Source organism: Leptodactylus fuscus, chromosome 7, assembly GCF_031893055.1.
Source record: "Leptodactylus fuscus isolate aLepFus1 chromosome 7, aLepFus1.hap2, whole genome shotgun sequence".
In the NCBI taxonomy this organism is placed as follows: domain Eukaryota; kingdom Metazoa; phylum Chordata; class Amphibia; order Anura; family Leptodactylidae; genus Leptodactylus; species Leptodactylus fuscus.
In genome coordinates, this window is record NC_134271.1 from 72,184,862 (window position 1) to 72,212,841 (window position 27,980).

Here is a 27,980-nt window from a genome sequence, read left to right on the forward strand (position 1 = left end):
AGTCTCTCTCTTTCCTCTCAGTCACATAGTGACAGTCTCTCTTCCCTCAATATGTGTCACACAATGACCTCTCTCCTTCTTGCCGCTCACTCAGTGACAGTCTCTCTCCTTCCTCTCAGTCACATAGTGACAGTCTCTCTCCCCTCAGTGTCACACAGTGACCTCTCTCTCCTGCTTACCATTCACTCAGTGACAGTCTCTCTCCCCTCAGTAAGTGTCACACAGTGACCTCTCTCCTTCTTGCCGCTCACTCAGTGACAGTCTCTCTCCTTCCTCTCAGTCACATAGTGACAGTCTCTCTCCCCTCAGTAAGTGTCACACAGTGACCTCTCTCTCCTGCTTACCATTCACTCAGTGACAGTCTCTCTCTTTCCTCTCAGTCACATAGTGACAGTCTCTCTTCCCTCAATATGTGTCACACAATGACCTCTCTCCTTCTTGCCGCTCACTCAGTGACAGTCTCTCTCCTTCCTCTCAGTCACATAGTGACAGTCTCTATCTCTGCCCCTAGTGACAGACTCCGATTCTAGTTTCTCCTTCTTTATACTCTGCAGTTCCCTCCCTCGTGACGTCACGTCCCCGCCCCGGCTCCCGGTGAGCGGCGGACCTAGTCTGCGGGTATATTGAAAGCAGTGACCGGGGAGTCCGGCAGTGATCAGTCGCAGCCTCCGCTGCTGCCGCCGCCATGGCGTTCATTCCGTGCCGGGTTCAGTACCTGGACGATATGGATCCTTTTGTCTGTACCAACTTCCCGGAGCCGCGGAGACCCCCGGTATATAACTTCCCGGAGACCGCCCCACTGAGCGAGCAGTTGCCGGCGCTACATAAACTGCTGGAGGCCCCGCTCAAGGTACAAGGGTGATTGATAAATGTGAGGGGCTCTCTGCAGTATTGGGGGTGTGGTGACTGTAAGCTTTGTATATCAATGTACTACACTTGTAGTCGGCAGTACATGAGCTTGGGGTGAGTGTAAGCTCTGTGGATCACACTGCAGTGATGGGTATATATGGGTGAGTGTAAGCTCTGTGGATCACACTGCAGTGATGGGTATATATGGGTGAGTGTAAGCTCTGTGGATCACACTGCAGTGATGGGTATATATGGGTGAGTGTAAGCTCTGTGGATCACACTGTAGTGATGGGTATATATGGGTGAGTGTAAGCTCTGGGGATCACTTCAGTGATGGGTATATATGGGTGAGTGTAAGCTCTGTGAATCACACTGCAGTGATGGGTATATATGGGTGAGTGTAAGCTCTGGGGATCACTTCAGTGATGGGTATATATGGGTGAGTGTAAGCTCTGTGGATCACACTGCAGTGATGGGTATATATGGGTGAGTGTAAGCTCTGGGGATCACACTGTAGTGATGGGTATATATGGGTGAGTGTAAGCTCTGTGGATCACACTGCAGTGATGGGTATATATGGGTGAGTGTAAGCTCTGTGGATCACACTGCAGTGATGGGTATATATGGGTGAGTGTAAGCTCTGTGGATCACACTTCAGTGATGGGTATATATGGGTGAGTGTAAGCTCTGTGGATCACACTGCAGTGATGGGTATATATGGGTGAGTGTAAGCTCTGTGGATCACACTGCAGTGATGGGTATATATGGGTGAGTGTAAGCTCTGTGGATCACACTTCAGTGATGGGTATATATGGGTGAGTGTAAGCTCTGTGGATCACACTGCAGTGATGGGTATATATGGGTGAGTGTAAGCTCTGTGGATCACACTTCAGTGATGGGTATATATGGGTGAGTGTAAGCTCTGTGGATCACTTCAGTGATGGGTATATATGGGTGAGTGTAAGCTCTGTGGATCACACTGTAGTGATGGGTATATATGGGTGAGTGTAAGCTCTGGGGATCACACTCCAGTGATGGGTATATATGGGTGAGTGTAAGCTCTGTGGATCACACTGCAGTGATGGGTATATATGGGTGAGTGTAAGCTCTGTGGATCACACTGCAGTGATGGGTATATATGGGTGAGTGTAAGCTCTGTGGATCACACTTCAGTGATGGGTATATATGGGTGAGTGTAAGCTCTGTGGATCACACTGCAGTGATGGGTATATATGGGTGAGTGTAAGCTCTGTGGATCACACTTCAGTGATGGGTATATATGGGTGAGTGTAAGCTCTGTGGATCACTTCAGTGATGGGTATATATGGGTGAGTGTAAGCTCTGTGGATCACACTGTAGTGATGGGTATATATGGGTGAGTGTAAGCTCTGGGGATCACACTGCAGTGATGGGTATATATGGGTGAGTGTAAGCTTTGTGGACCACTCCAGTGATGGGTATATATGGGTGAGTGTAAGCTCTGAGGATCACACTGCAGTGTTGGGTATATATGGGTGAGTGTAAGCTCTGTGGATCACTTCAGTGATGGGTATATATGGGTGAGTGTAAGCTCTGTGGATCACACTGCAGTGTTGGGTATATATGGGTGAGTATAAGCATTGTGGATCACTTCAGTGATGGGTATATATGGGTGAGTGTAAGCATTGTGGATCACTTCAGTGATGGGTATATATTGGTGAGTGTAAGCTTTGTGGATCACTTCAGTGATGGGTATATATGGGTGAGTATAAGCTTTGTGGACCACTTCAGTGATGGGTATATATGGGTGAGTGTAAGCATTGTGGATCACTTCAGTGATGGGTATATATGGGTGAGTGTAAGCTTTGTGGATCACTTCAGTGATGGGTGTGTATGGGCGAGTGTAAGTTCTATGAGTCCCACTGAAGTGATGGGCATATCAGGGTGTAGTTTATGCTCTGTGGATCACACTGCATTGATGGGTATATTGGGGTTGAGTGTAAGCTCTAAAGATCACACTGCGGTGATGGCCATATTAGAGTGAGTGTACACTATAAGGGTCACACTGCAGCAATGGATAAATTGGGTTGGACTGCAAGCTCTGTGGATCACATTGCAGTGATGGATATATTTTAGGGTGAATGCAAACCTTGACTCACTGCAGAAATGAGCTTTTTAGAGTGAGTGTTCTGTCCTGTACCCTGATATTGGAAGACTGTAAGCTGTGGACCACATTGCGGAGATGGGGTTATTAGTATGCATGTAAACTCTTTTGGTCACACTGCAGAATGGGGGAAGGGATTTTTCATATCAGGATACAATTTTGGGATTACCCTACTATGAATAGTGTGATATCACTATGAAGCCATTGGGGCATCACCACTCCTGCTGAGTCACATGATGCCACACGTTTCTTGTTGCAAAGCCTTTTTTTTCTGCAAGTGGAAACGTCACATGACTTCTGTCGCACAGAACATCTGTTGACTCCTGCATAAAAACAATTGTCAGATTAGCCCAAAGCAGTGGTCGGCCGGATACATTATGTTCCATGTTGTGCCACTCAGTTTACACATTCATTTTTTAATGTGAATGATTACGTTGTTGCTTTACTGTAGGCTATAAGGCTATCTTACTTCTATATGGGGGGTGGGGGACTGCTACAATAACATAAATGGGAACTGCTCCCCCCCACCACCAGCATAAGCCTGTGTCCTATGTTTATCATTGGCATCATCACCAGTGCACTGCAGTTACGTTCCCCTGCTCCACCTCACTCTGGCACCCTCAAGGGTTATTTATGGCACTACAAGTCACTTCTTGAAGCTGTAATGTTTTCCACCAGTGCCCCTTGGTGACCCTCCCACCTCAAGCTCTTCAATCCCCATTATAATCCTCTGATGGCCGTGAAAGCCTCTTGTAACAGTGGCTGACTGTCCCTGCAGCCCTGGAAGTATTAAACTGTACTGTGTGGATTAAAACAACAGAAAGGTTTATGTAGATGGCATGGCAGGGTATTGTTCCTCTTGCTTTAATGTGACTAGGGCACCGAAACGCATGTGATTTTGCAGGTTCTTTGTGTTGTTGTAGCCTTTTCATTTCTTGCATTTGAATATTCTCTCTAATCCGTTTCATAGCTAATCCCAAGGATGTGAGCAGCATGGCAGAGCGGATTCCTGCCAGGTGAAAGGGTTAAGCCTTGTGTCTGGGAAGACGTGATCACGCCCTTCTTCCATATATGTGTCTATCCCAAATTTAGCTGAAGTAACTGTTGGCAGGCATGGCGTAGTCTGCTGGCTCTTTGGAACATACCTCTCTCCATGACCCCTTTGATCGCTGCTCTCTGCTTTTACTTAAATCTCTCTGGTTCCTAAATAGCATTACGGTTTCCATGAAGACAAGACCCTGATGGAGACCCGCTTGTCTGGCCTTGTATTGGTGTATTGTACACCTATATGTATATAGCAGGAAGGTACCTTTATAGCTGTCATTGCTCTTTAAAACCTTCCTTGTGGGCATTGCAGTGCCGGTTTCAGTGTGCAGTGGGCACAAGGATTGATCTGTGTGGTTGATAATTGTCCACAATCAGTAAATCATGGTCGCCCAGTCTATAAAGCTCACTCATTGTATATTAATGTATACAACTTTTGATACACATTGGAGAGAATTTGCTAACCTATCTATACCAGGTTTCTAATGCATCTTCCTTTTTCGAGCTAAAAATGCGCCACATTTTGGTTCTGTACACCGCTAACCACTTTTTATTAAAGTGGGTGGAGTGGAGATCAAATTAGGCCTGGATGGGTACAGAAAACTGGCATGAGTTATACTGGAAATAAGCACAGATGCGAATACAGACTTGGGATACTGTTTTTTTTTTTGTGGGGGGTGGGTACTCAGTCAGATGTACTATGAAATAGATGCAACTGATGCAAAATGCTTCTTCTTCTGTCCTGTTGAACAGGATTGAGACAATTGGATGTTAATGACAACATGATGCTACAGGATTGGAATCCTGTATTAAGGTACCTTTTTATAATCCTGAAAAAACAGAACCGTTTAAAAGGATGCATAAACGTGATGTGAACCTAGGATAAGAGCCCATTTACATGGGCGGATAATTCATAGAAACTGATCAATGGTAAAGCAATTCAACCTGTGAGTAAGGGTGCATTCACATGCAGCAGTGGCGATGATACTGCAGAAAGCTGCACCATTACCAGACTGCAGAACAACTGTATGTACAGTGCTTACACAAATAAAGTTGACCTGATCAGCGGCTAATTATAGTGCTCCCATATTCATGCTAAGGGGTGCCCAGCTATGGACTGAAGAATACCACACGTCCTATGTAATCATTCATGGGACTTGATTTTTAGCCTTGGGATAGTCATAATTTAAAGGGATTCTACCATTAAAAAACTCTTTTTTTCTAGATAACACGTCGGAATAGCCTTTAGAAAGGCTATTTGTCTCCTACCTTTGGAAGTGATCTCCACCGCGCCGTTCGTTCGAAATACCGGTTTGTACCACTATGCTAATTAGTTCTCTTGCAGCGATGGGGGCGTCCCTCAGCGCAGGAAATGCGATGGGGGCGTCCCCATTGCTGCTCAAAAACCGACTCCAGCACTGCCTCTGCCTTCTTCTGCATCCTCCCCTTCCTTCTTTGGCTTGACGCCTGCGCAGTACGCTCTGTTCGGCGAACTGCCATAGTGCCGACACCGCAATTTTGCGCATGCGCAGTACGTTCGGCGAAGTTCGCCGAACAGAGCGTACTGCGCAGGCGTCCTACGTCAAGCCGAAGAAGGAAGGGGAGGATGCAGAAGAAGGCAGAGGCAGTGCTGGAGTCGGTTTTCGAGCAGCAATGGGGACGCCCCCATCGCATTTCCTGCGCTGGGTGACGCCCCCATCGCTGCAAGAGAACTAATTAGCATACCAGTACAAACCGGTATTTCGAACGGCGCGGCGGAGAGCACTTCCAAAGGTAGGAGACGAATAGCCTTTCTAAAGGCTATTCCGACGTGTTATCTAGAAAAAAAAAAAAAATAATTGTAGAATCCCTTTAAACAATTCTATACTCTAGAGCAGTGATTCCCAAACCGTGTGTTGCCACCCCTGGGGGTTTTGTGAAGACTTCGTGGGGGGGGGGGGGATGTTTGCGTTGCAAGCTATCAGTGGTAATTGGGCTGCTGAGACCCAATCACAGGCTCCAGCGGTGCCCCCATTGGGCATGTGACATCACAAGAAGCCTGTTGAGGAAGCAGGCTGTTTTCAGGACACTGTGAGAATAATCAGAAGTGAGGCAAGGTGAGTATAAGTGTTTGTTATTTTTACTCACCTGCCCTGAGCCTCCACTTTTGAGGAGACCCCAGAGTATAAGGCTGAGTTCACACAGCGTATTTTGGTCAGGATTTTGAGGCCGTATCTGCCTCAAAATCCTGACCAAAAAGACGACTCCCATTGAAATCAGTGGGAGCCGGTCAGTTCTTTTTTTCCAGGAGCCGGAACAAACGAAAAAGAACGGACATGCTTATTCTTCAGGCGGAGTCGCCTCGCGAATCTGCCTGATGACACTCCCTCCTCCCGACTAGGCTCATTCATTTGGGCCTAATCCAGAGTAGAGTGTGTGACTGGATGCCGGTGCACTGGCATCCAATCGCAGCTACCCGTATTTTGGACCGTATTTCCGCCTCAGATTCCGGTCCAAAATACCCCGTGTGAACCCGGCCTAATAATTCAAGAAACGAACAAAGCATATTATACTGTGTGGGGCCAGTGTGGACATATTATACTGTGTTTTGAAAGAATAGAATAAAAGATAGAATACAGTTCTAAAACCAAATATGGTACAGTGGGGGTCTTCAGAAAAAATTGTCTGAAAGTGGGTCATCCTTTCAGAAATTTTAAGAACTACTGGTCTACAGTAGAGCAGAGGCATCAGGAAAAGGTGTTGATAAATTTGTTTACATCTAGTATGTGTAACACGGAGGTGATGTGTGCAGAGCTACGCATGCTCACCTAGTCCTTTCTATATAGCTATGACTCCAGCCAAGACCTCCACAAAAGATATATTGAAACCTTGTTCTCATTTACATTAACTTAATTTGTATACTGTAGATCTTGAAGACCCCCTAAAGGCTGCTGACGTAAGTTCTGCTCAAGAGAACGAGGTGGGTCCTGATATTTAGCTGTGCAGCCATAGTTGTAGTGTCCTGATGGTGAGAACTGTCATAGAGGCTGTGTTCACACTAGCGTCATGGCTTCTATTATTAACGTGACAGCTATTTTGGATCCTTTTGACTTGTCTGTCAGGTTTCCGTGCAGTCTGGTGTATTCCTGGGGGTGTCACATGATCGGCCCCAGGTCTGTGATCTGGTGGCTATAACATTGGTACCATAGAACCTAGCTTCGGGCTCTGCAGCAGGAAGTTCTCTGCAGAACCTGTTTGACCAGGATTGTTATGGTGATGTCCTGGGAGTAAAGGAAAGTTTGGAATGTCTCGAGTGTATGTAATGAGAGGTCGCTGTGACTCATGATATTTGCTGGGATTACTGAGTAACCGTTCACTCAGAGGCTCCTTACTGTAAATACATTATCATCTATTACTCTCCGGATCCCTTTGATGTTGCCCTGTCTCCAGCTCCAACCTTCTCCACGCTTGCTGTGCTTTGTGCATGAGAATGGAGTTTCATGTACTGCAAAGAAAAGTTCTTCCTAATATCTTTACCTTCTTCAAGGTGTCTGCTGACTGTGAATTAAGACTCTTTGTTTTCATCCAGGGGCAGCTAACCTGTACAAATGCATCTACCACAGATTCCACCATATTTGACAGAAAAATTCGTCCTGCGTATAGCACTCGGCCCATTCCACATCAAACCAATGGTCATAGGGTAGAGCTCCATGTACAACTCATAAGTTGGTGCTGTTTGTATGTGAGGAAACCCCCAATAATCTGGATTCTTCCCTTCATCATAAATAATTCTGAACTCCTATAGAGGCTGGCTGCCATATACTTCACATACCAAGGGATGTCAGGGAGCTTGACAGCCTTCTATACACTAGACCACCGGTGGTCTCCACTGCAAGCTTGTCATCTGCTGTAAGTAATGTACATGGAGTTTATGGTGAGTGGGTTGATGTCTCTATTCCCACCATAATATGAGTGTGCCCTGTAGGGTGAACCCTCCTCAGAGGTGGGTTACGTATCCGTTCGCTGCTGCTTCATCGTCCTGTTGTCTTGGTGCACACTCCAAGCACGCCTGTAATTGCTGCTCTTTATTTTCCCTTGTCATGTGGCTGACTATGACTCTTTGCCTTATCTACCTGTCAGATGCTGCAGCTGGAGGCCTGATGTGATCCTGTGGGCCGTCCTGTAGATCCTGGGTATTGTCTCTAGCCTTGGCTTGTGCTCTAGTGATTACATGGTTTACAAAAGGCGAGGACGGAGGAGTCCATTTTGCTTGATGGTACATTCCTGAATGAAATGTTTGTACACATAAAACTTTGTGACATTTGACCTTTCTTGATTTGCATATGTATCGAGCCCGCAGTGGACATTTGCTAGTTTCCACCCTACCATTATCAAAGGGATTTTCCAGTTTTATTTTAGGAAGGCCTTCTGTATCTTACTAATGTACTTTGTATTTTCTTGTATGTATCTATCTGTACATTATTGTATTATTGTAGGTTTTGTATTTCACATTTGGGCTATATAGTGTGTTTTTTTTTTTTAATCTGATGTGACATTGGTTGAGTGCTGTTATTAACTGTTGAAAAGCATCATGAAACCTTTGAAAAAAAAGATCCAATATGATATCACTGGATCCTGTGTGGATTCTTGTTTGTGGAACAGTAAAAGACTTTTTTTGTATTCCTTTTTGTGGGTCTCTTCTTCAGTCCTGTGGCATTCCACAATTTATTGCAGATGCTGGATTTTCATTGTTTTTAGATGTCAGATTAAAGTAGTCTTACCAATATATATATTTGGGATGGTGCAAAGGTGCATTATGGAGTTTGTACGGCAATTATCTGAAGCTGATATTGTTCTTACTTCAGGACTCCTTGTTACTGTTGTTGGGTCTTCCTTGTCCTTGTGAGCTCTGTTGGAGCCTATGTCTCACTTCCTATTGTGACTGTAGAACATCCTGCTCCTTCTTAGCTGCTTGTAACATTTTACTCATTTTTGACGTTCACAAGAAGGATTTGTTTGTTTTCTCTTCTGGTTATTGCGTAATTTAGATCCTCAGATTGTATGTCATTACAGCGATTCTTATTGGTGCCCCCCACGCATTCTTCTTGGTAAATGACTGGCAGGACTTACTGAGAGATGTGTACTTAGACTTTATACCATGGGGTCGTCTGTCATAGGAAGCCAATTAGTCACTAACCCCAAAATTAGCTGTTGAAGCATGCTGGGAGTTGTAGTTTGACTGAGTAAAGTTTGTTTAACCACTAATTTTGGTAGAAAGCGTGTTAGATCATATAGCACTAACACAACATAAAGCCCTAGCTGTGTATACTTTTCTATGATCATCCATAATATTTCATAATCCAAAACTAATTTTACTTTGAGTTTATTCATTTCTAGGTCCATACCAGAATTAGAGCAGTGTGCTGCGGACTAGACCTATGTTGGTGGGCAGAATGTGAATTCTTGCAGGAGTCAGGCCTGCAGTGCCAGGCCTAAGGACCATCTTAGTTCTGGAGTTGCTAATGTTACCCGCATTGCCACTTGCATCGGGAGATTCCACTAGTCAATTTCCTATCATCTGTGACCTCATCATGGCCAAGCATTCCACATAGATGCTGTTACCTGAAGCCTGCACGGATGTGGTCATCATCTGTCTGATGATATACTTATGTATGTGCAGAGGTTTAGAAATGTTATTTTGCCACATCACCATTTAGTGATTTCGTAACCTTTGTTGCTCACTTTTGCACATGATTAAAGAGATTGCTTCATTATGAAGTAAAAAGCAACACAAAGTGTGATGATTCCTCCGAGCTGCAGATGTCTTCTATGTCTCAGTCCCTCAGCTACTACATAGGAAAGCTATTCGTGCAATCATCAGTCTATTTTCTCAAGTCAATTCAATAGGGCTAGAGCTATGGAGTGATTTTGGTGATGTTTGACTTTTTGTGAGTAGCAGTCGAGGCACCACCCAATTATCAATGTAATTTTTTTCCCCCACAAGGTGTGGATGGGATTAGCCACAATCTCATTCACTTTGCTGGTACAGTAAAACACAGCAGCCAAAAACTCCTTACCCCCCGCCCCCCAATCACAATGGCAGCCAGGACACCTATCAGGGGCCTTGTAGCTGTAATATGTCATATAGTAGGCCCTGAAAGAAAGAGGACCTAATAAACATTTACAATAAGTATTGCAGTGTATTGTATGGGGGATCAAATGATCCCCTGTTCCAGGCTCCTTGTGATACAGTAAAAGAAAAAAAAAAGTGAAACCTTCTAAAAAATAAATGGTAACAGCTAAAAACAAAACTTTCCTGTTTCAAATATAAGTGAACAATCAAAAAATATTCAGAATTTATGTACGCATAAAAGTATATATCCTATCCTATCCTACTAATATTATAAATGTGAAAGTCTGTATGTTTGTTCCTCAATCACGCAAAAACGGCTGAACAGATTTAAATGAAATTTGGCACATAGATTGTAACCTAGATTAAAATATAGGCTACTTTTATTTCATCTTCTGAGAAAGCTAGGGCTGTTATCTCTCTGTGTAAACACACACTAACCCTCAGTGTTCATGCATTTGCATATTTGGGAAGTCCACTTGGGGACCCCCCCCCCCCCAATGGAATACCGAACGCATTGACAAACAGTGAGCACTGAAAGCAAACGGACCCCATAGACTATAATAGGGTCCGTGTGTTTTCTGCACGGTGTCCACACGAGTCATGCGGAGAAGAAAGTAGTTCATGAAGTACTATTCTCTCTGCGTGCTCCGTGCGGACACCACACGGACCCCATTATAGTCTATAGGGTCCGTGTGCTTTCATAAGCTCACCACTTGTCAATGTGTTCGGTAGTCCATTCAGGGGTCCCCAAGTGGACTCCCTGAACGGAATACCGAACACAGATGTGAACCAGGCCTAACTCCTTTGTTTGGCTCAAAATAAAAAATTGCAACAAAAAGTCACACAAGAAAACATACGTCTGTGATTCCAGCCTGACGCTAGTGTCACACAAGATGAGTCAAGCAAAAAACATCTGAAATTATGGTTTTCATTGTGACTTCCAGCTGGGATACCTGGGTGGCTGGCCAGGCTTTCAATCTTTACATTGCAAGACACTTGGCTCTTCAGGTTTTTCTGCCGTGTGTGAATTGGATTTGTTTAAATACCATTCACTACTCAGCTACTGTACATCACAGTGGGTTAACCACCAGCTATTCTGTCATGTCGTGCTTGCACTTGTAAGTTTTGGCGAGCAGTACTAGGCTGCCCTGTCCTGCTGGGGGGAGATTAGAATGTCCCCTTATTCCTGGGCCCCTCTCTCTATACTATCTGCTCCTACACAGGCTTGGACTGTAAACTTCTCATGCATGATTGCTCCCAAACAGAGATCTTATCGCAGGCCTCAGCTGTAACATGTTCACTGCCTATTATTCTAAACTTCTCATTGTTCTTCTAAGACTACAATGCATATGGTTGGGAAGGTTTGGCACTTCCTCATACCTTGTGATAGCCAGAGCTGATGTAGTCTTCATTGTCCATGATCTCTAGGCTGATGCCCCCACATGAAGGGTACAATAGACTATCTACAGTATCTACAATACATCTTTTAAGAGACCAATAATTCACCCCTGAAGTTAATCTGAAGCTATAAAATATCATACACCACACTTCGTCCATTTAAAATGCCTCCTTATTTTGTGCACTCCTTCAAGGCATCACTAAATCTTCAAGGCTAAGTCTGAAAATGTATTAATAAAATATTCTATAATGATACGGTAATATAGGTAATGCCACAATGCTCTTTCCCAGGTATCAGAGTAACAAAGGGACAGACAGAAGCTGGAGGTTCTTTCTCCTTTCTTTGTTGGGTATACAAGAATGTTTCTTCACTTGCGCTTTCTTGAGTTTTACTGAAATGTCTTAATGTAAAACTTGAGCATCCTACATGAAGTGATTGCCCATAAGCAATTGTTAAGGTGCACATTTATTTTGTTAGACTATGGTATCCATATTAGACAATCCTAAATAAGCTAAACACCTCAGCACCCCAAATCTGTATCCTAAGTGTTCGCTACATTGTACCAGTGCTGATCAGCCTGAAGTCTAGGCTTTTTATCTCCAAGATGGTTGCCTGACTGTAGCAAACCCTTAGCTGTGAGAAATATTGTCTGTACATGTTGTCATGAAACCACAATGTTTTCATTCACCGATGGCGAGTGGAGGACTCAAGCTGGACATGAAAAGTCCCAGGAATGATATACCTTTCTGCTTATGTTGGGTTTCTTGGCAGGTTTTTGTTTGTGGGGCCACTCCATTGTTCTCAATAGTCCACCCACTCCATCACCTTTCCTTTAGATATTTCACCATACAAGTCCTCTTTTGTAGTTAACTTTTAATGATGCACTTAATCTCCAAGGAATGCTAATCACTTCTACATTTTAACTCTTTAGTAGCACTTTGTGTTTGCCACTAAAGGTGCATATAAAGCCAAATAGTTAAACTCCCCCCTTCCTTTATGCCTAATATATGTCACTATTGTGGCACATATTTAAAAAAAGCACTTTTCTTGCACCAAAAGAGTGCCATATCCTCCGTTCTGCGCATCAACCACCACATTGTACAGATGTCACCAGTTTGCTGGCATGAGTTATATGTTCCTAACTTGCGTAGATTGATGTTCAGAAGCACGGGAATACGACTCAGTCATGCCCTGCGACGGTCGGGCCTTTATTAATACTGGCATATGAAACGCCAGTCTTAAAAAATAAATAAAAAATCTGCCCGATTGTGCTGCAAAATCGACCCTTAGTGACCTCTTGGTTTGATACTTGTGCTGAACAACATATGAGCACAGCTTTTGGCTGCATGACAGGTGCTATATGATATACTGTTATATAATATACTGGTTAAGGTCACCTGGATGAAACTGTATTTTCCCCTTGTGAATCTGTGCTGAGAGATTGTAATTTTTGTCAGCTCTTTGGAGCAATGAGAGTGATGCCACTTATCTTTTTGGGACAACAGCAACGCCCTCATTGCTCCAAAGAGCTGACTGACATATGGACAGAAATAGCGATACCTCAGCAACAGAGGCCGTGATTCTCAAGGTCGGAAATGCATTTCATATGTCAGTTTTCTTAAAGGCTCCAACTGGTGCAGGTTCCACCCTCTTCATAAATCAGTGGAAATCTATCCCAGTTAAGAACTGCTGTAAATTTCCATTATATATGACACTAGAAGACCATTGTATATGGTAATGGTATTGCAGCTCAATCTCATTGTCTTGATTGGGACTGAGCTGCAAACAGGCCATGTATCTGATAAATATAACATTTCATGGCTTGTGAAGGAAAAGCGATGCAGAATGGAGCAGCACTGTCAATTGGATCAGCAGATCTATGAGGGTCCTGGGTGTCTGACCCCTCCACCTATGTAATACTGATGACCTATCCAAATGATACATCATCAATACTTTGGTCAAGAGAAACTCCTCCAAACTGTGCTCCACCTTCAGCTTTGTTATTACTTGTGCCATCCAGCCCTTTGTGCATGTGGTTACTTATTTCAATACTTTTCTGTTACTTGGAAACCATAACAACCAGGCTTGCTGCTGTTGATGGATCTTTTTATGGCTTTTTTATATTGTAAAATGGCCTGAACTTCTCATTGGAGCTCAAACATTTGCTCCTTCCAATAAAGACGTTGTATCCCATGTCTAGTTCTCCATTGATATCTTCTGTCCACAAACACTTTTTAGTTATGGTTTTTGTTAATGACCAGGACACCATTCTGTAGGTTTTACATGCTTTACCCTTCCAAGAGGTGACTTTGTCAGAAGGATGTGAAGTTATTCAATGCTCATGACATCACCCTCCAGCAAAGGTATTGGATTGTTACAGGCATAGGTCAGGGGTTGTGTTTGGTTTGCCTCTTAGTGCTGACTACCTGCTGCTTCAATGTCTCTTGTGCTATGTTACTGTTTGTTGTCATTCTGAACCTTTGACGTCATATCCTGCTTTTTGACTACTTAAAAAAAAAAAAAAAAAATCCACATACAGAGTTATGGACTAGAGATGAGCGAGTAGTATTCAATCGAATTCCTCCCCTGCACAGTTATTGGTGTAAAAAAAAGCGCCAGGGAAGGTGGGAGGGGAATTGAATTTTTACTGCGTTTACCGCATGGTATTTGACCGAGTACACCAATAACTATGCAGGGGAGGTATTCGATTAAATACTACTCGCTCATCTCTATTATGGACCAATCTGGGTGCTGGCTCTTGAGTCACTTGTTGAGACCCATTACCCTTACTTTTACTATAATCCAATCTTATTGATATTATAAATGTGAAAGTTTGGATGTTTGTGTGTTTGTTCCTCAATCAAGCAAAAACGGCTGAATGGATTTGAATGAAACTTGGGACTTAGATAGACTGTAACCTCATTTAACACATAGGGCTACTTTTTATCCCGGTAAATGACATGGCTTCATAACTGTTATGAATTTATGTTCACATACTCTATTAAACTGCTCTTGCAGCAGCTTATCTCTGGTTCTGATAATGGGAGGTCTGTTATCTCTCTATGTAAACACTCAGCTAACCCTCAGTTCATTCTGTACATGCATTTGCATATTATCTGATCTGCTCCAGGCAGTGCTGACACGCTAGATGGGAAAACACCTTTAATCCAAATTGGCAGTTTGCCTGGAAAAAGAAAATCTAATTTGTCACAAAATTCTAAAACGAGAGCTATGAAGGTAGCCAGAAGTCAACAGAGTGCTCCTCAAGCGGAGCTGGGGGTAGGGAATCATCGACGCCAACAACACGCTCATTATATGGCTTCCCAGTCAGCTGCTGACATGCCGGAACAATCACGGGCACAGCGTGAGGAATAAGTTCAGTGGCAGGCCAGCTTGACAGCTGCTGAAATGCTGTAGCAAGTGAATCATCAACGCCAACAACAAGCTCATTATATGGCGTCCAAGTGAACTGCTGAGATGCCAGAACGATCACAGGCACGGAGTGAGGAACAAGTTCAGCAGCAGGACAGCTTAAGAGCTGCCGAAACGCCAGAGCAGGCAAACCATCGACGGCAGCAATTTGCTGAATATTGGCAGATCATTGAAACCAACAACACGCAGATGAAGTCGTGGGCAGAGGCTAGTGTGCCATAATTCAACATTTTTTTTTTTTCTTTTACTACTGGTGGACCTCTTTAATGTATACTGTATAAGTAGAGCATTCTGGGCTCCAGCCTAATACATTGTAAGGCTGGGTTCACATCAGCGTTTGTTTCTCTGCATTAAATCCGATTTTGTAACTGTCTAAAAATCCTCAAAAACTGATTTTGAATGGTGTGTTATAAAACCCATTGACTTCAAGGGGTCTGAAAAAACATTTGCAGATGCCCATTTGTACCATTTCCATCATATGTCTTTTCTCTTGGACAGAAACAAAAATCAAACTTGCAGTACTTTTGTTTCGTCCAAAAAGTGATGCAAAATGGACAGCAACAAATCAGCTTTTGACACTGAGGTCTATGGAAGGTGAACAGAAACTGATTACCAACTGTGGGGAAGGTAGCTGAGTAGATGCAGTGGTGCGGACCCAAATGGTCAAGACAGGAACAGCAAAATGTGCAACAAACTGGTTTATTTAGAAAAAAAACAGGAAAATAAATAAACCTTCACTTCAGGCACAAATGAGCAAAACAAAATACAGCCTTAAAGAGGACTAGAGATGAGCGAGTACTGTTCGGATCAGCCGATCCGAACAGCACGCACGCATTGAAATGAATGGAAGCACCTGGTACTTCCGCTTTGACGCCGGCCGGCCGCTTAACCCCTCGCGTGCCGGCTACGTCCATTCATTTCAATGCGTGCGTGCTGTTCGGATCGGCTGATCCGAACAGTACTCGCTCATCTCTAAAGAGGACCTTTCACCACTTTTGGGCACATGCAGTGTTATATACTGCCAGAAAGCCGACAGTGCGCTGAATTCAGCGCACTGTCGGCTTTCCCGATCTGTGCCCGCTGTAAAGAGCTTACGGTGCCGGTACCGTAGTGCTCTATGGTCAGAAGGGCGTTTCTGACCATTAGCCAGAGACGTCCTTCTGCCACGCGGCGCCTATCGCGCTGTGCTGTGGAGCCGGGAGGAACGCCCCCTCCCTCTGCTCACAGCGCTTGTCCATAGACGAGCATTATCAGGAGAGGGAGGGGGCGTTCCTCCCCGCTCTACAGCACAGCGCGATAGGCGCCGCGAGGCAGAAGGACGTCTCTGGCTAATGGTCAGAAACGCCCTTCTGACCATAGAGCACTACGGTACCGGCACCGTAAGCTCTTTACAGCGGGCACAGATCGGGAAAGCCGACAGTGCGCTGAATTCAGCGCACTGTCGGCTTTCTGGCAGTATATAACACTGCATGTGCCCAAAAGTGGTGAAAGGTCCTCTTTAACTTCAGAAAAAAATAAAACAAAATCCTGCTCATCTGAGTGACTGACAAAACAGAAGTAATGACCAACTATACGTGTGGCTGGTAGTGAGAAAAACACAAGCACAAAATTTGTCTCAACCGACTCTTGGTTACAGGACAGACCCAGCCACTTCCTCTCACACCCTGGATCTGCCCTGAAGTGTAGGCTCTGCAGCCTTTTATGGGCCAGTAATGAGCCTCAGGAACCACACCTGGGGTTGAGGCCTATTCCAAACCTGCACAGGACCACACATCGGTCAGGAATCTGGGGATCATATAGCGGGACTCCAGCACTTTTCCTGTCACCTTCTCACACAACGCATAGTAATCTGTTTGTCCGTTTTTCAATCCGTTTTTTCCTCTTCATTCCTCACTGTGCATGCTTAGAATAAAAAAAGGGAAAAAACACCCTCCAAAAGACAGATTTGACACAGACAGTTTTTTTTTTTTTTTATGGACACCCATTGACTAATCCGTCAAAAAAGATGGACTATGGTATGCTCTGTTTAACCATTTGAATCAGTTTTTTGTCCAATCCGTTATTTTATTTCTACAAGCTGGAGGCGGATGGATGCTAGGCACAAGTGTGAACCTAGCTTTACAATCTATTGGACATAAGGGAGATTTGTGTAGCTGCTAAAACAAATCTGGCCTCTAATTCTGGTGAATCTGTTGTCCGAAGACATTGATGACCATTGATACTGGCAGTGTACATGGGTGGAGCTGTGGCAAATTGGTTGTCACCCTTTGTGGATAAGGGGGAGGTTAAAGATCTAAATTGGTAAATTGATTTTACAGTTGACTGTGCAAATGTAAAATTCTGTCCAGATGAGCCAACTATAAACCAACGGAGCAGTCTTTTAGGGTGCAATTGTCTTTTAATCTCGGTCCAGAGCAGGTATGTATGCTGCCGTCTGGCCGTTTGATTGGGGTCACGGCTGGATTATGGCAGGGGATGAACAGTAACCTGTGCAGGAGAGGATGTGGAATTTCACTGCCACTTCTGAGACCGTACTGACAGCTGCTGTCTAATAACAGCGAGAGGCTATTTATAACATTCCAGACATCTATGCTGTGTATTGAGGCCTCAAATCTATACAGCCAGTAGGAAAGGGGGTAGGTTGTGGTGCCCTATCGACAAATGAAAAGTTAATATGAAGGACACTCGTGTACAAATGTGAAATTCTACAGTGGACAGACATCTGTGATATCAACAGACTGGACTCTTAAGTTGATGTATATTAACTGTACAGATACTTAGTAGCACACTGTCAGGATGGAAGACGTACTACTGACACATTGGCTAACAAAGGATTGTCTAGACTGGAAGCAGTTATAACAAACTATTTTGGAAGAATTAAGCTGAGTTCTCACAGGGCGTACATGCCGCAGACTCCGGACTAATCTGCTTAATGTACAGTACCAGCATAGTGAGTGAGCTGTCACCACTTTTTATTATTTTATGATTCAGGTTTTCTCCAGTGATAAATTTTACATAGATCTTGCTGATTTCTTTTACGATCCTTTAGATCTGAAATATACTAATGTTAAGGATATCATCTGTTTTATAAAGTTGTCTTTGGGTCTCTTAGTAACTTGTTTTGGTCAGATCTGCCCCCTCCCTATGAATGTCAAGCAGGTCCTGGTGCCCCCCCTTCATTCTCCATCTCAGAGCATATTAGTCATAGCCTGTGTTTGCAGCATCGCTCACTCTGGGCAGCCACATCTGTTATGGGTTATGTTTTTTTTTTCCTCTCTTGAGAAGTTCCCATTTTTAGCTGCTATCTGGCATAGAAAACTTTTTGAGCAGAATCTGGCATCTGGATTTTGAGGATAGGGTCTCTGGCATAGTCACATGATTGAGAAATCACAACAAGAAATTGTAGTATGATCCCAAGAAGATGAAGTACTTAAAATGTGTTAAAGCGGCAATTTTATGCTTATAATTTAGGAAAGCTGAGTGCTGTCAGAGCACTAGTATTGTCTGTAATTGATGTGTCCAAATATAATTTGTATGGTGCCAATACTCCATCTCCTACCATTTTTTAACTTCATAGATTTGCTAGTCAGTATCTTGAGAAAGTTGGGTGGTGACTCATTTGGTGCTTGTCATAGCAATGATTCTGGTAATTCAAGAAACATACAAATTCTAATCTTGTAGCTATTCCTGGGAAAATTGGATGATGGTCAATATTACTGCCACGACAGAACTCAGCTTTCCCAAAATTTTTAGAGAAAAATCAGTATATCTGTGTAACCAGGGCCAGCATCTGGTGTGTTATAGGCCTTTGGGCGACAGCCTCTTTATCTCTTTACATATTATAATGCCCCTCACCATTCTTAGCTCCCCTGACTCTTCACCTCTTCCCTGTTGCTGGTGCCATTGCACACATCACTCATTACAGGTGCCTGTACAGTGTAGGAATGGGCAGTCCAGATAGCTAAAAGCAGTGAGTACTGATGAAATCCATACTTGCTGCTTGCTTCTCGGGATGTTATTGGTGCAAAGAACACTTCCATCTGTATGAGGAAAGCGCTCATTGTGGACTCAGTGGCCCCGAGCACTTACCGGTACCCAGATTTGCTGCGTGTTAGCATCAGTCTTGTATGGGTAAATTCACACAGGTTTTTTGGACCAGATTTTGACATGGGAAGCCGCCTCAGAATCTGGACCAAAAAACGTCTCCCGTGGCTAGCCACGACTGTCGCGACATTCCACAACGGATTAGGCCCAAATGAATGGGTCTAGTCGGGAGGGAGTGTCATGCTATGGAATCCGTGGCAAGATAGGGCTGGTCGCTTCTTTTTTCCGCAAGCGGTTTCTTAACGCTCGCGGAAAAAGGAAGTGAACGGCTTCCATTGAAGTCAATGGGAGGTGGTGTTTTGAGCCAGATTCTGAGGCGGATTCCATGTCAAAATCTGGTCCAAAAAAGCCTGTGTGAACCCAGCCCTATGTAGCCAAAAACTAAGGGCAGGATGTATACCTACATGTCTCCACAGGTCAAGCTTACCATTTAGCATATCTAGGAGGCATCTCCTCTAACAGCTATTGGTATCCATGTTGGTTGTCATCTTTTCCAGAGATGGATACAATTAGAAAAATGGAGTAGAATGTTTATCACCTTTATATAAGAGGTACAGGGTCTTGTATCCGATGCTGTGTACATGTTCTTGTGGGGCTGGGTTGTACTTATTATGTCACGGTCATCTCTGGACTCATATCAGTCAGCACAGCCCAGCGATAACAGACATTTTATTTGTCTATGATGCAAAGTATCTTATTAGATATTGATACTAAAGGCCTAGTGAAGCCGTAAGAGCCAGAATGTCAAATGACATCTGATCTAAAGGAGATTCTGCTTTATCACTGGTAATATTATATAACATCTGCCCATGTGATGTACGCCTTGGTGCCAACCATTGTACTATGTGTGTCAAGCTTCTAAAAGCTTGTGTTGTATGGAGTCTGTGGTTTTAGAGGCTTCACTGTCTTTAGGAACCATCCCTAATGTGACAGAGAAGTGCTATGCACTAGGGCGTCTGTACCTGGTTGTAAGCTCACGGATATCCTGAGCCATAATACTACACCCATAGACCTTTATGGGGACAATCTGTACCCGCATACTACATAAATTACAGCCTTATCCAAACTCAACTGCTGTGCAGTGTAAACAATGGGAGCGGTAATATTTTTCTCTCTGTTTGTATACATAGTTGTCCAGTTGGGGATCCTAATGTATGTTGTACATATATGTTAGTTGCAGGTCCTCCTCTTTCAGAGCTATAGACCGCTGTGTTCTTACTGTTGTGTACATTATAATTTATGAGTCAGAGTGAATCATAGCACCTGAGGGTTACACATCACACTGAATATTGTGTGTCATGGACACATCCTCTCCAGGTGAGCTTCGTATTAAAGGTTCAGTCGCGTGCTCTGTAATTTCTCTTGTCTGGGTTTATCAAGTGTGAGGGAGGGATTTAATGGGACCACAGACGGGTCGGCTCGCTATGATTGTAGGATTATTCTGAACAAATAGTTGAGTTCCTTGAAGAAGCTTTTGTTCTCCACTCTTGTGTCTGAGCCTTTGCCAGCCTGTTAATTATTGATATGTGTTATCATGGGCGGAAGCTTCTACATCCTCGTCTATGATACGTGTCTTAATGTCTGCTGTAGTAACGGAGGGCTGAGCCATAGCTACCTTTGGCCTCCCCATATGTGGCATGTGTTGCATTCCAGGCATTCCTTGCTGTAAGGTGTGCAGAAAATGATTTATTGTCGCCACATGAAAGTGTGTGTGCTATGGCAAGGAAGCCATTTACATGTAGTACATCGGTGAGGTTCATGGATAGGAAAGTTAGTGGTGTTTTACCTGGCAGCTTGTTGGGGACCACTGGGCATTATGTATAAAGACTTACACAACAAGAGGTGGAGAACGTACTACATCACCCCGCCAGTAGTAGTTTGATCAGTTGTTCCTTCCCATGCTCTTTTAATGTTGAATTAGTGGGTGCAAATGCCAAAGAGCTCCCCATATAGCACATTAGATATATAGTCGCCAGACCTTCTCCTCGTTTCAAGAGAAAAATCACAAAAATATCCAGGTAATTTCAGTTTGACAAAATTTCTTAAAAGACTGAACAATACTGGCATAGGACATGGTTTGGGATAAGTAGTCAACGGTAAATTTAACAGTAGCAAGAAGTGTCATCCACTTGCTGCCAAGGAAAATAAGATTATGGGTAAAATGAAAAGGGGCCTACGCATCACCCAAACATAGGAGGGGAGTTATTTTATTTATTTCCAGAGTCAAATACTGTATATGCCATATGATGCAAATTTTAGGATAAAACCAGCTGTGTGCCAGCATTTGCAACTTTTTGCACACTTGCATCTTCATGCCACTTTTCCAAAAAAGTGGGTAGGGCTTAGAAGAAGGAGCATGGCCGTATTTTACGGACTATAAGGCGCACTGGACTATAAGCCGCATTGCCCATGAGCGCCTTATAATCCGTCTCGGTTCATATATAAGGCGCACCGGACTATAAGCCGCAGTCCGGTGCGCATTATATCTTATTGAAAGCGGCGGCAGGCAGACTTTGCCAGCGGCCGCTTAACCCCCCGCGTGCCAGCCGCTTCTATTGGAAGCGCTCGGCAGGCGAGGAGGGGCTCTATCAGCAAAATCATGCTGATAGAGCCCAACCGTAAACGTTAGGTTAAACTACCCCCCGCCCGCCCGCCCGCCCTGCACCGCTGGGTAAGTTTCACGTTCTGTTTCAGGCCGGCGTGACAGCAGGGCTGCCGGACACTTCCTATTCATTTCTATGGTAGCCGACATGCGAGCGCTCCCCATAGAAATGAATGGACTGCTTTTTTCCATTCTATAGGGAGCGCTCGCATGCCTGCTCCCATAGAAATGAATAGGAAGTGTCCGGCAGCCCTGCTGTAACGCCGGCGTGTACGGCTGTGATACACGCCGGCGTTCGGTAGTGTGAATGCACCCTTACGGTGCCTTTTATGTATGTATGGAAGCGGCACGCAGTCTTTGCCGCCGCTTCCATCCATATATAAGCCGCACCGGACTATAAGCCGCACTTACGATTTCTGAGGAAATCGTAGGTTTTTATGTGCGGCTTATAGTCCGGAAAATACGGTATTTACTGTAATTTACACCTCAAAGTGGTATATATAATAGCTCAAATCTACTCCAACCCTAGCTAGTGTAGATTTAAGATTCTGGCTTACAATGTCCAGGAGATGTGCCTAAATTATTAAGAGCCTTGTAATAAATCAGGGGCATCTTTACTAAAGCACAGGGGAGATCAAGACCGGCATAGAAATGCCTGTCCTGGTACATTTTTCTCACCGTTTTATCACTTACAAATTAATAGTCAGATTATACGTGGAATGTTGTGTACAGTTTTTGGTACTAATGCACCAACGGAGCTCGAGTAGGTTCAGAGGCGGGCAACCTGTGTAATACATGGAAGGATGGATGATGAAAGTTAGGGTTATTTACATATATGTCATTTTTAACATTTCTCCAAAAAGTTAGAGGCACCTTTCTCGCTAAGAGCAGTGAGAATGTGGAACTTTATGCTGAGGTTGTGTTGGTGAATTCACTAAAAGAGTGAGATTGGATCCCAGAAATGGGTTGCTGATCAAGGGACTTATATTTGGGGTGTGAAAGAGATTTTCTGTTTTCTTTTAATTTTGCAAATTAATATAGCTGTATGATGAAAACGTATGTGGTCTGCTAGGCCTGTTCGCTGTCATTCTTTGTCTAGGTCTGGTGGATAAAAATTAATCCATGGGCATGTGATTGACACACAGGTGCACAGTGCGTTACAGTCACATCACAGTAATCAGACATATGGCCCGGTTCACATCTGCGTTCAGGCCATTCCATTCCCCTCCCTGCATGAAAAATGCAGCAAGCAGCACTTCTCTCCCCACATTTTTTGTGCAGAAACCGAGCAGAAACCACATGGACCCCATTATAGTCTATGGGGTCCATGGGTTTCCTTGAGGTAACTGCTTTTTTTTATGCAGATTAGGTTTCCGTTTGGGGGGCTCCCCAAGCAGACCCCCTGGACAGAAACCCATGCGCAGATGTAACCCGGGCCTGGTAACGAGCGATGCATCTGTGTGTCCATCATGTGACCATGGACTGTTTTTTTGCCACTAGAAGTAAGTAGAATGAATGACAGCAAGTAGAGAGCTAGAAAAATAAGGAATTGATGCAGAAAGTATACTGGACAATTATACAACTTTTTGTTATACAAATAATAACATTTATTTGATAAACCAGACAATCTCTTTTAAGCTTTACAAACTATGTTACTACGTGGGTATTAATGTACATAGTGGTTTAGAGCCATACAAAGTCTCCATGATAATCCTTGTTACTTTAGATGATCAGATTTTGGCTTAAAATGCAGGTTGTTGCCGGCACTGGATGCCAAGGTGGTGTGTAATGTTTTCTAGATTTACTGCACTGTGATAGTAGATTGAACACCTTGTAAGTCGTCATAGTCTGTTTTATCTCTTCCTGTGGAGATACAGAGAGGTGACTCCCTTTTTATAACCTTACTAAGCGGTTATAAAACCTGAGCACAAAGTGATAGTTTCTTCTTGTAGTGGATCACAGTAGTGGCAGCAGAGAATGGCATTTGTCCCTGCCTAGACCGTAGTATTGATAGGCTGCTGTGTAGGCACCTCTAATGTGTTACATCACTGGAAGAGGGACTGCAGTTGGGATATCGGTCTCTCTCCTAATCCCTGTCTGTATGCTGGAGCAAGGGGGGAGAGTTTCTTGTGGGCCCCCTGTGCCCCACAAGTCTGGACAGCAGGGGACCAGACAGCTGTTTGAACCACAGTCCACCATTTCCTTTCCCTAATAGGGCAAAAAAAAGTTGCATGAAGATCTCCCCTTTCTTGGAATTCAATTAAGTTGCTTTTCTTCATCACAAATAAATCACCTTAATATAATCTATATCCCCAAGTTCAGCTTCTGTAGACAGTGTCCTGCCATATCTCCTATGTCCTGACCTTGATGTCTTGTAGCAAATGTCCTGCTGTGTGAGCAGGTCTAGGTGAGAGGGGCTTCTAATAATGCTAAGCTGGCAAAGCTGTGTGACCACCTGAAAGACTGCTTTTCTGAGTCCAGAAAGGTATAACTTCCTAAGTATACACTTATGTCTTATCAGTGAATCACAAGATGTCTGGTAAAACTAGGTGACCAACCATTCCTATGCCACGTTGGCAGCCATATTAGTGATCACCCAGCTTTCCAAGAACCGATGGTAAGATTTGCTTTATTTCCGTGTTTTAATCCACACAATGTGATTTCTCAAGCAGCTGAGACACTCCATTGTTACTTAATTTCTGCGCTCCAGGGCAGAAATAATCTTCCCACTTAGACGGGATAAACCAGTTTTCTGTTTGGGTAAAGCGGAGTCATTTTTAACATTGTTTTTTTTCTCTTCTTCCGAACAGACTCTTATTATAGTTCATTGTCTTATAACCTGAATAACATGAGTCGGGATGCAGCAAAACACGGATATGTACAACTGGGAGTGGGGGGTGGAGGTACATATCGTGGCACAGCCCGCTAGTGATGTGATCCGTCTTGTATAATGAAGTGTTCTCAGCTTATCTGTACTACAAATATATACATAGCTGCACTTATTGGATATATGCATTGTTCTGTACACATTCTTTCATGGGGTCTGCGGTTTTATTTGTCAGGTCATTCATGCATTTGTGGGATTTTTTTTGATAATTAAAATGTTACTTCTCATCCCGTATCTTAAAGGGCGTCTCCAACTATTGTAAATTTCCATTTGAAGTGCAATAAGCATCCATATAGACAAAGCATTACAGGAGATTAATAAACTGCTCCTAAATTCAGGTTGGGATTTTAACATCTATCCTAAGCATGTTCTCTGTGGGATCTCCTGGATTCCTCCCTGTGTGGGGGAAGTGGAGTGATACTGTTCTAGCGCTGTAAGTTTAGTTTATTCTGTATTTTTTTTTCTATTGATCATTTTGCCCTGCTACAGAAACAGCATCAGTAGTCAGGAAATGAAGAGGAATAATCATATCTATCATTATTCAGGCCTGGTTGTTCCATACAGATACATTACACCACCTCATAGTCTTCTGTGGCTTGTTGTGCTATTTTTGTCCCATGGCTTGGAGGATCTGAGAATAGCTGCGGTCTCCGCCCTCATCGCTGCCGCTGTGTTTGATATTTTATGTGTTCACCATCTGAAAGTTCTCAAATGATGATATTTTCTATGAGGAAAAACCTTGGGAAAACTGCTGCACGTTGGAGAAGAAACTATCCTTAGACGGGGGCGGCCTATTCGTTCTGTAGTATAGAATTTCTTTAAGAAAACCCAGTGCTGTATCAGCAGGAAAATGTAGAGATTCTTAGGGCAGAACTGTGTATACCTGATACTTTGTGCTCATGTGACTGTGGATTATTGAACGTTCTGGAGTATCAGATGGCCTTCTGCAGAAATATCTATGGCATAAATACCAATCAACACCTAGTAAATACCATGTACAAGACAATGAGCATATGCTGGGGGGTTTACTGTGGAGTTCACCTTGTAACATATGCAGATTTACTGCAAATTCAGTGTCAGAAAATACCTCTCTTATCTAGCCTTGGCCTTGCGTCATGACAAATCCACCATACACTTTTTAGAAAACTCAAAACAGACATCCGAAGCTGAAGACCTAGATCCACATGCAGATTAGCCAAATGATTATAATCCCTGGTGTTTTCTGCATGGAATCCATGGCAATAATGAACAAGTTTGGATTATAAAATCCATATCTGCTTTCATTATTCCACACAGATGTTTTCCGGGACATATGATAGGCGTATAAGATACTGTACTGTCAGTGGAATCTGTCAGGATTTAGTTGTCTATATTGTGACAGATCCGGAACATGTAAACATGGCCATACAGTCCTGCCTTACAGATGGTACTCTCTGGGTGATCACACATGTGGCTGCTCCAGCTGCACATTTGTTGGTTATAGCCTGGTATTTATTTATTGGCCATATCGCATGACAATTAACCACTACCAACTGTATGAAGTGATAATGCCAGGGGCTCGGACCATTGTGCATCTAAAGTCTCTGTAAGTGTCTTCCCCCTTACAAGGCCTATTAACCGCTTGCTCAATTTGTATTTTGGTCAATAGATTTATAGCCCTACATAAAGTGGTTCATATATATATATATATATATATATATATATATATATATATATATATATATATATGTGTGTGTATGTATATATATAATATTATTTTTATTTTTATTTTTTTACCAAATTTCTGGAGATTTATGGGTGCAGCAAAATGCCAAACCAAAAAAACAAAGCCATTCTGTCTTGTTTGGCTGGTATGTGCCCGGTTGAATATCTGTGCCATAAGTTTCAGTACCGATATCACAGTACTGTCAGGGGTGCCGGTCTTAGGCTGGGCTCAGACGGAGTTTTTGGACCGGATTCTGAGGCAGATGTGCACTGCATACAATGCATCGGCATTCAGTCACAGCATTCCGCTCCGAATTAGGCCCAAATCAATGGGCTTAGTCCGAAGGGAGTGTCGCGAGGTGGACATACGCGGCTGAATCGGCTGTGGAATCCGCCTGAAGAAAGGGAATGTCACTTCTTTTCTCCGCTCGTGGGACAAACCGCTCATGGGAAAAGGAACCCATTGATTTCAATGGGAGGCTGTTTTTTGAGCTGGATTTTGACGTGAATTCCACGTCAAAATAAAGACCAAAAACCCCCGTATGATCTTCCCCTTACAGCTCAGCATCATCACGGACTGCTGAGGAACACACTCCTGATGGTACACTTCTACAGTTGTGTATTGTCATGGGGCCATTTCTCAGGGCTCGTTCACACCTGCGTTCGGGTCTCCGTAGTTCAGGTTTCCGTTTCCTGCCTAAAACAGAGGCAGGAGACGGAAACCTGCAGGAGTCTCTCTCACCCATTCATTTGAATGGGTGAGAGAGATGTCCGGCCGTGAGCGGCGGTGAGCGTTTTAGGCTCTCCGCCGCGAAACCGGGTTTTATAATCCGGACACAGAGTCGGACATGCAGTACTCTGTGTCCGGATAAAAAAATCCGGTTTCGCGGCGGAGAGCCTAAAACGCTCACCGCCGCTCACGGCAGGACCCGGTCTGAGCTTTCCGACTTCTGGCATGCAGAAGACGGAAAGCTCAGAACGGACAGGAGAACGCAGGTGTGAACCTAGCGTCACTGCAAAATAGTTAAACTGAACTGTAAGGCTGACCCCTTTGACAGTGCAGTGATATCGATACTGAAACTAATGGTACTGATATCTCTGCAAATGGGCAGATAACCGCAAAGTTGACAGTGAGATGAATTTGGCACACTGCCATCTTTCCTGCGGTATATAACACAGGAGATGTTAGAGGACATGAAATGACACAGTTAGGGTAGGTTCACATGGAGGAATTTGTAGTGGATTTGGAGGCGGATTATGTCTCCCATTGTGTAGTTAGTGATCACAGCAGGACGCTGAAAAAATAAGCTTACAACTCCGCTGATTACGCCCATTTCTCAAGGCCTAATCAGCAGTGGAAAGCGGCTACTGAATGCCATTGCCCTGCATCGGCATATTATCGCAGATAGACCGCGGCTGGTAAACCTTTCCTTACATGGACTGTATTTCCCAGCTTGAGCATGGCTGTGTGAATACACCTTTAGGCTAAGACCACACAGAATGGGTCCAGTCACACAGACAGTTAAAAGAATGGTCTTGTGAAGAGATATACATATTAATAATAGGATAGGACTGTATGCTGGACATTAAACCCCCCCTGCTTACAAGCTCTGATAAAACTGCAGCACTCGGTAATAATTGACATTCTGTGTTTTTAAAACCAGCAGTGCAAGAAACTTTTCATAGCAAGTTTTTCTCTGCAGT

General features: G+C 43.7%; 1 protein-coding gene across 3 annotated transcripts in view; it reads left to right on the forward strand.

The window, feature by feature from the left end:
* The first annotated feature begins 598 nt into the window (after positions 1 to 598).
* The window catches only part of FHOD1 (formin homology 2 domain containing 1), a 99,544-nt gene continuing 72,162 nt past the window's right edge, over positions 599 to 27,980 (forward strand). For all 3 annotated transcript variants that reach the window (XM_075282086.1, XM_075282088.1, XM_075282087.1), the window contains exon 1: positions 599 to 850. In XM_075282086.1, coding sequence (XP_075138187.1) covers positions 686 to 850 — 165 coding nt within the window. In that variant the 5' untranslated portion in view covers positions 599 to 685. The remainder of the gene's footprint in view (positions 851 to 27,980) is intronic.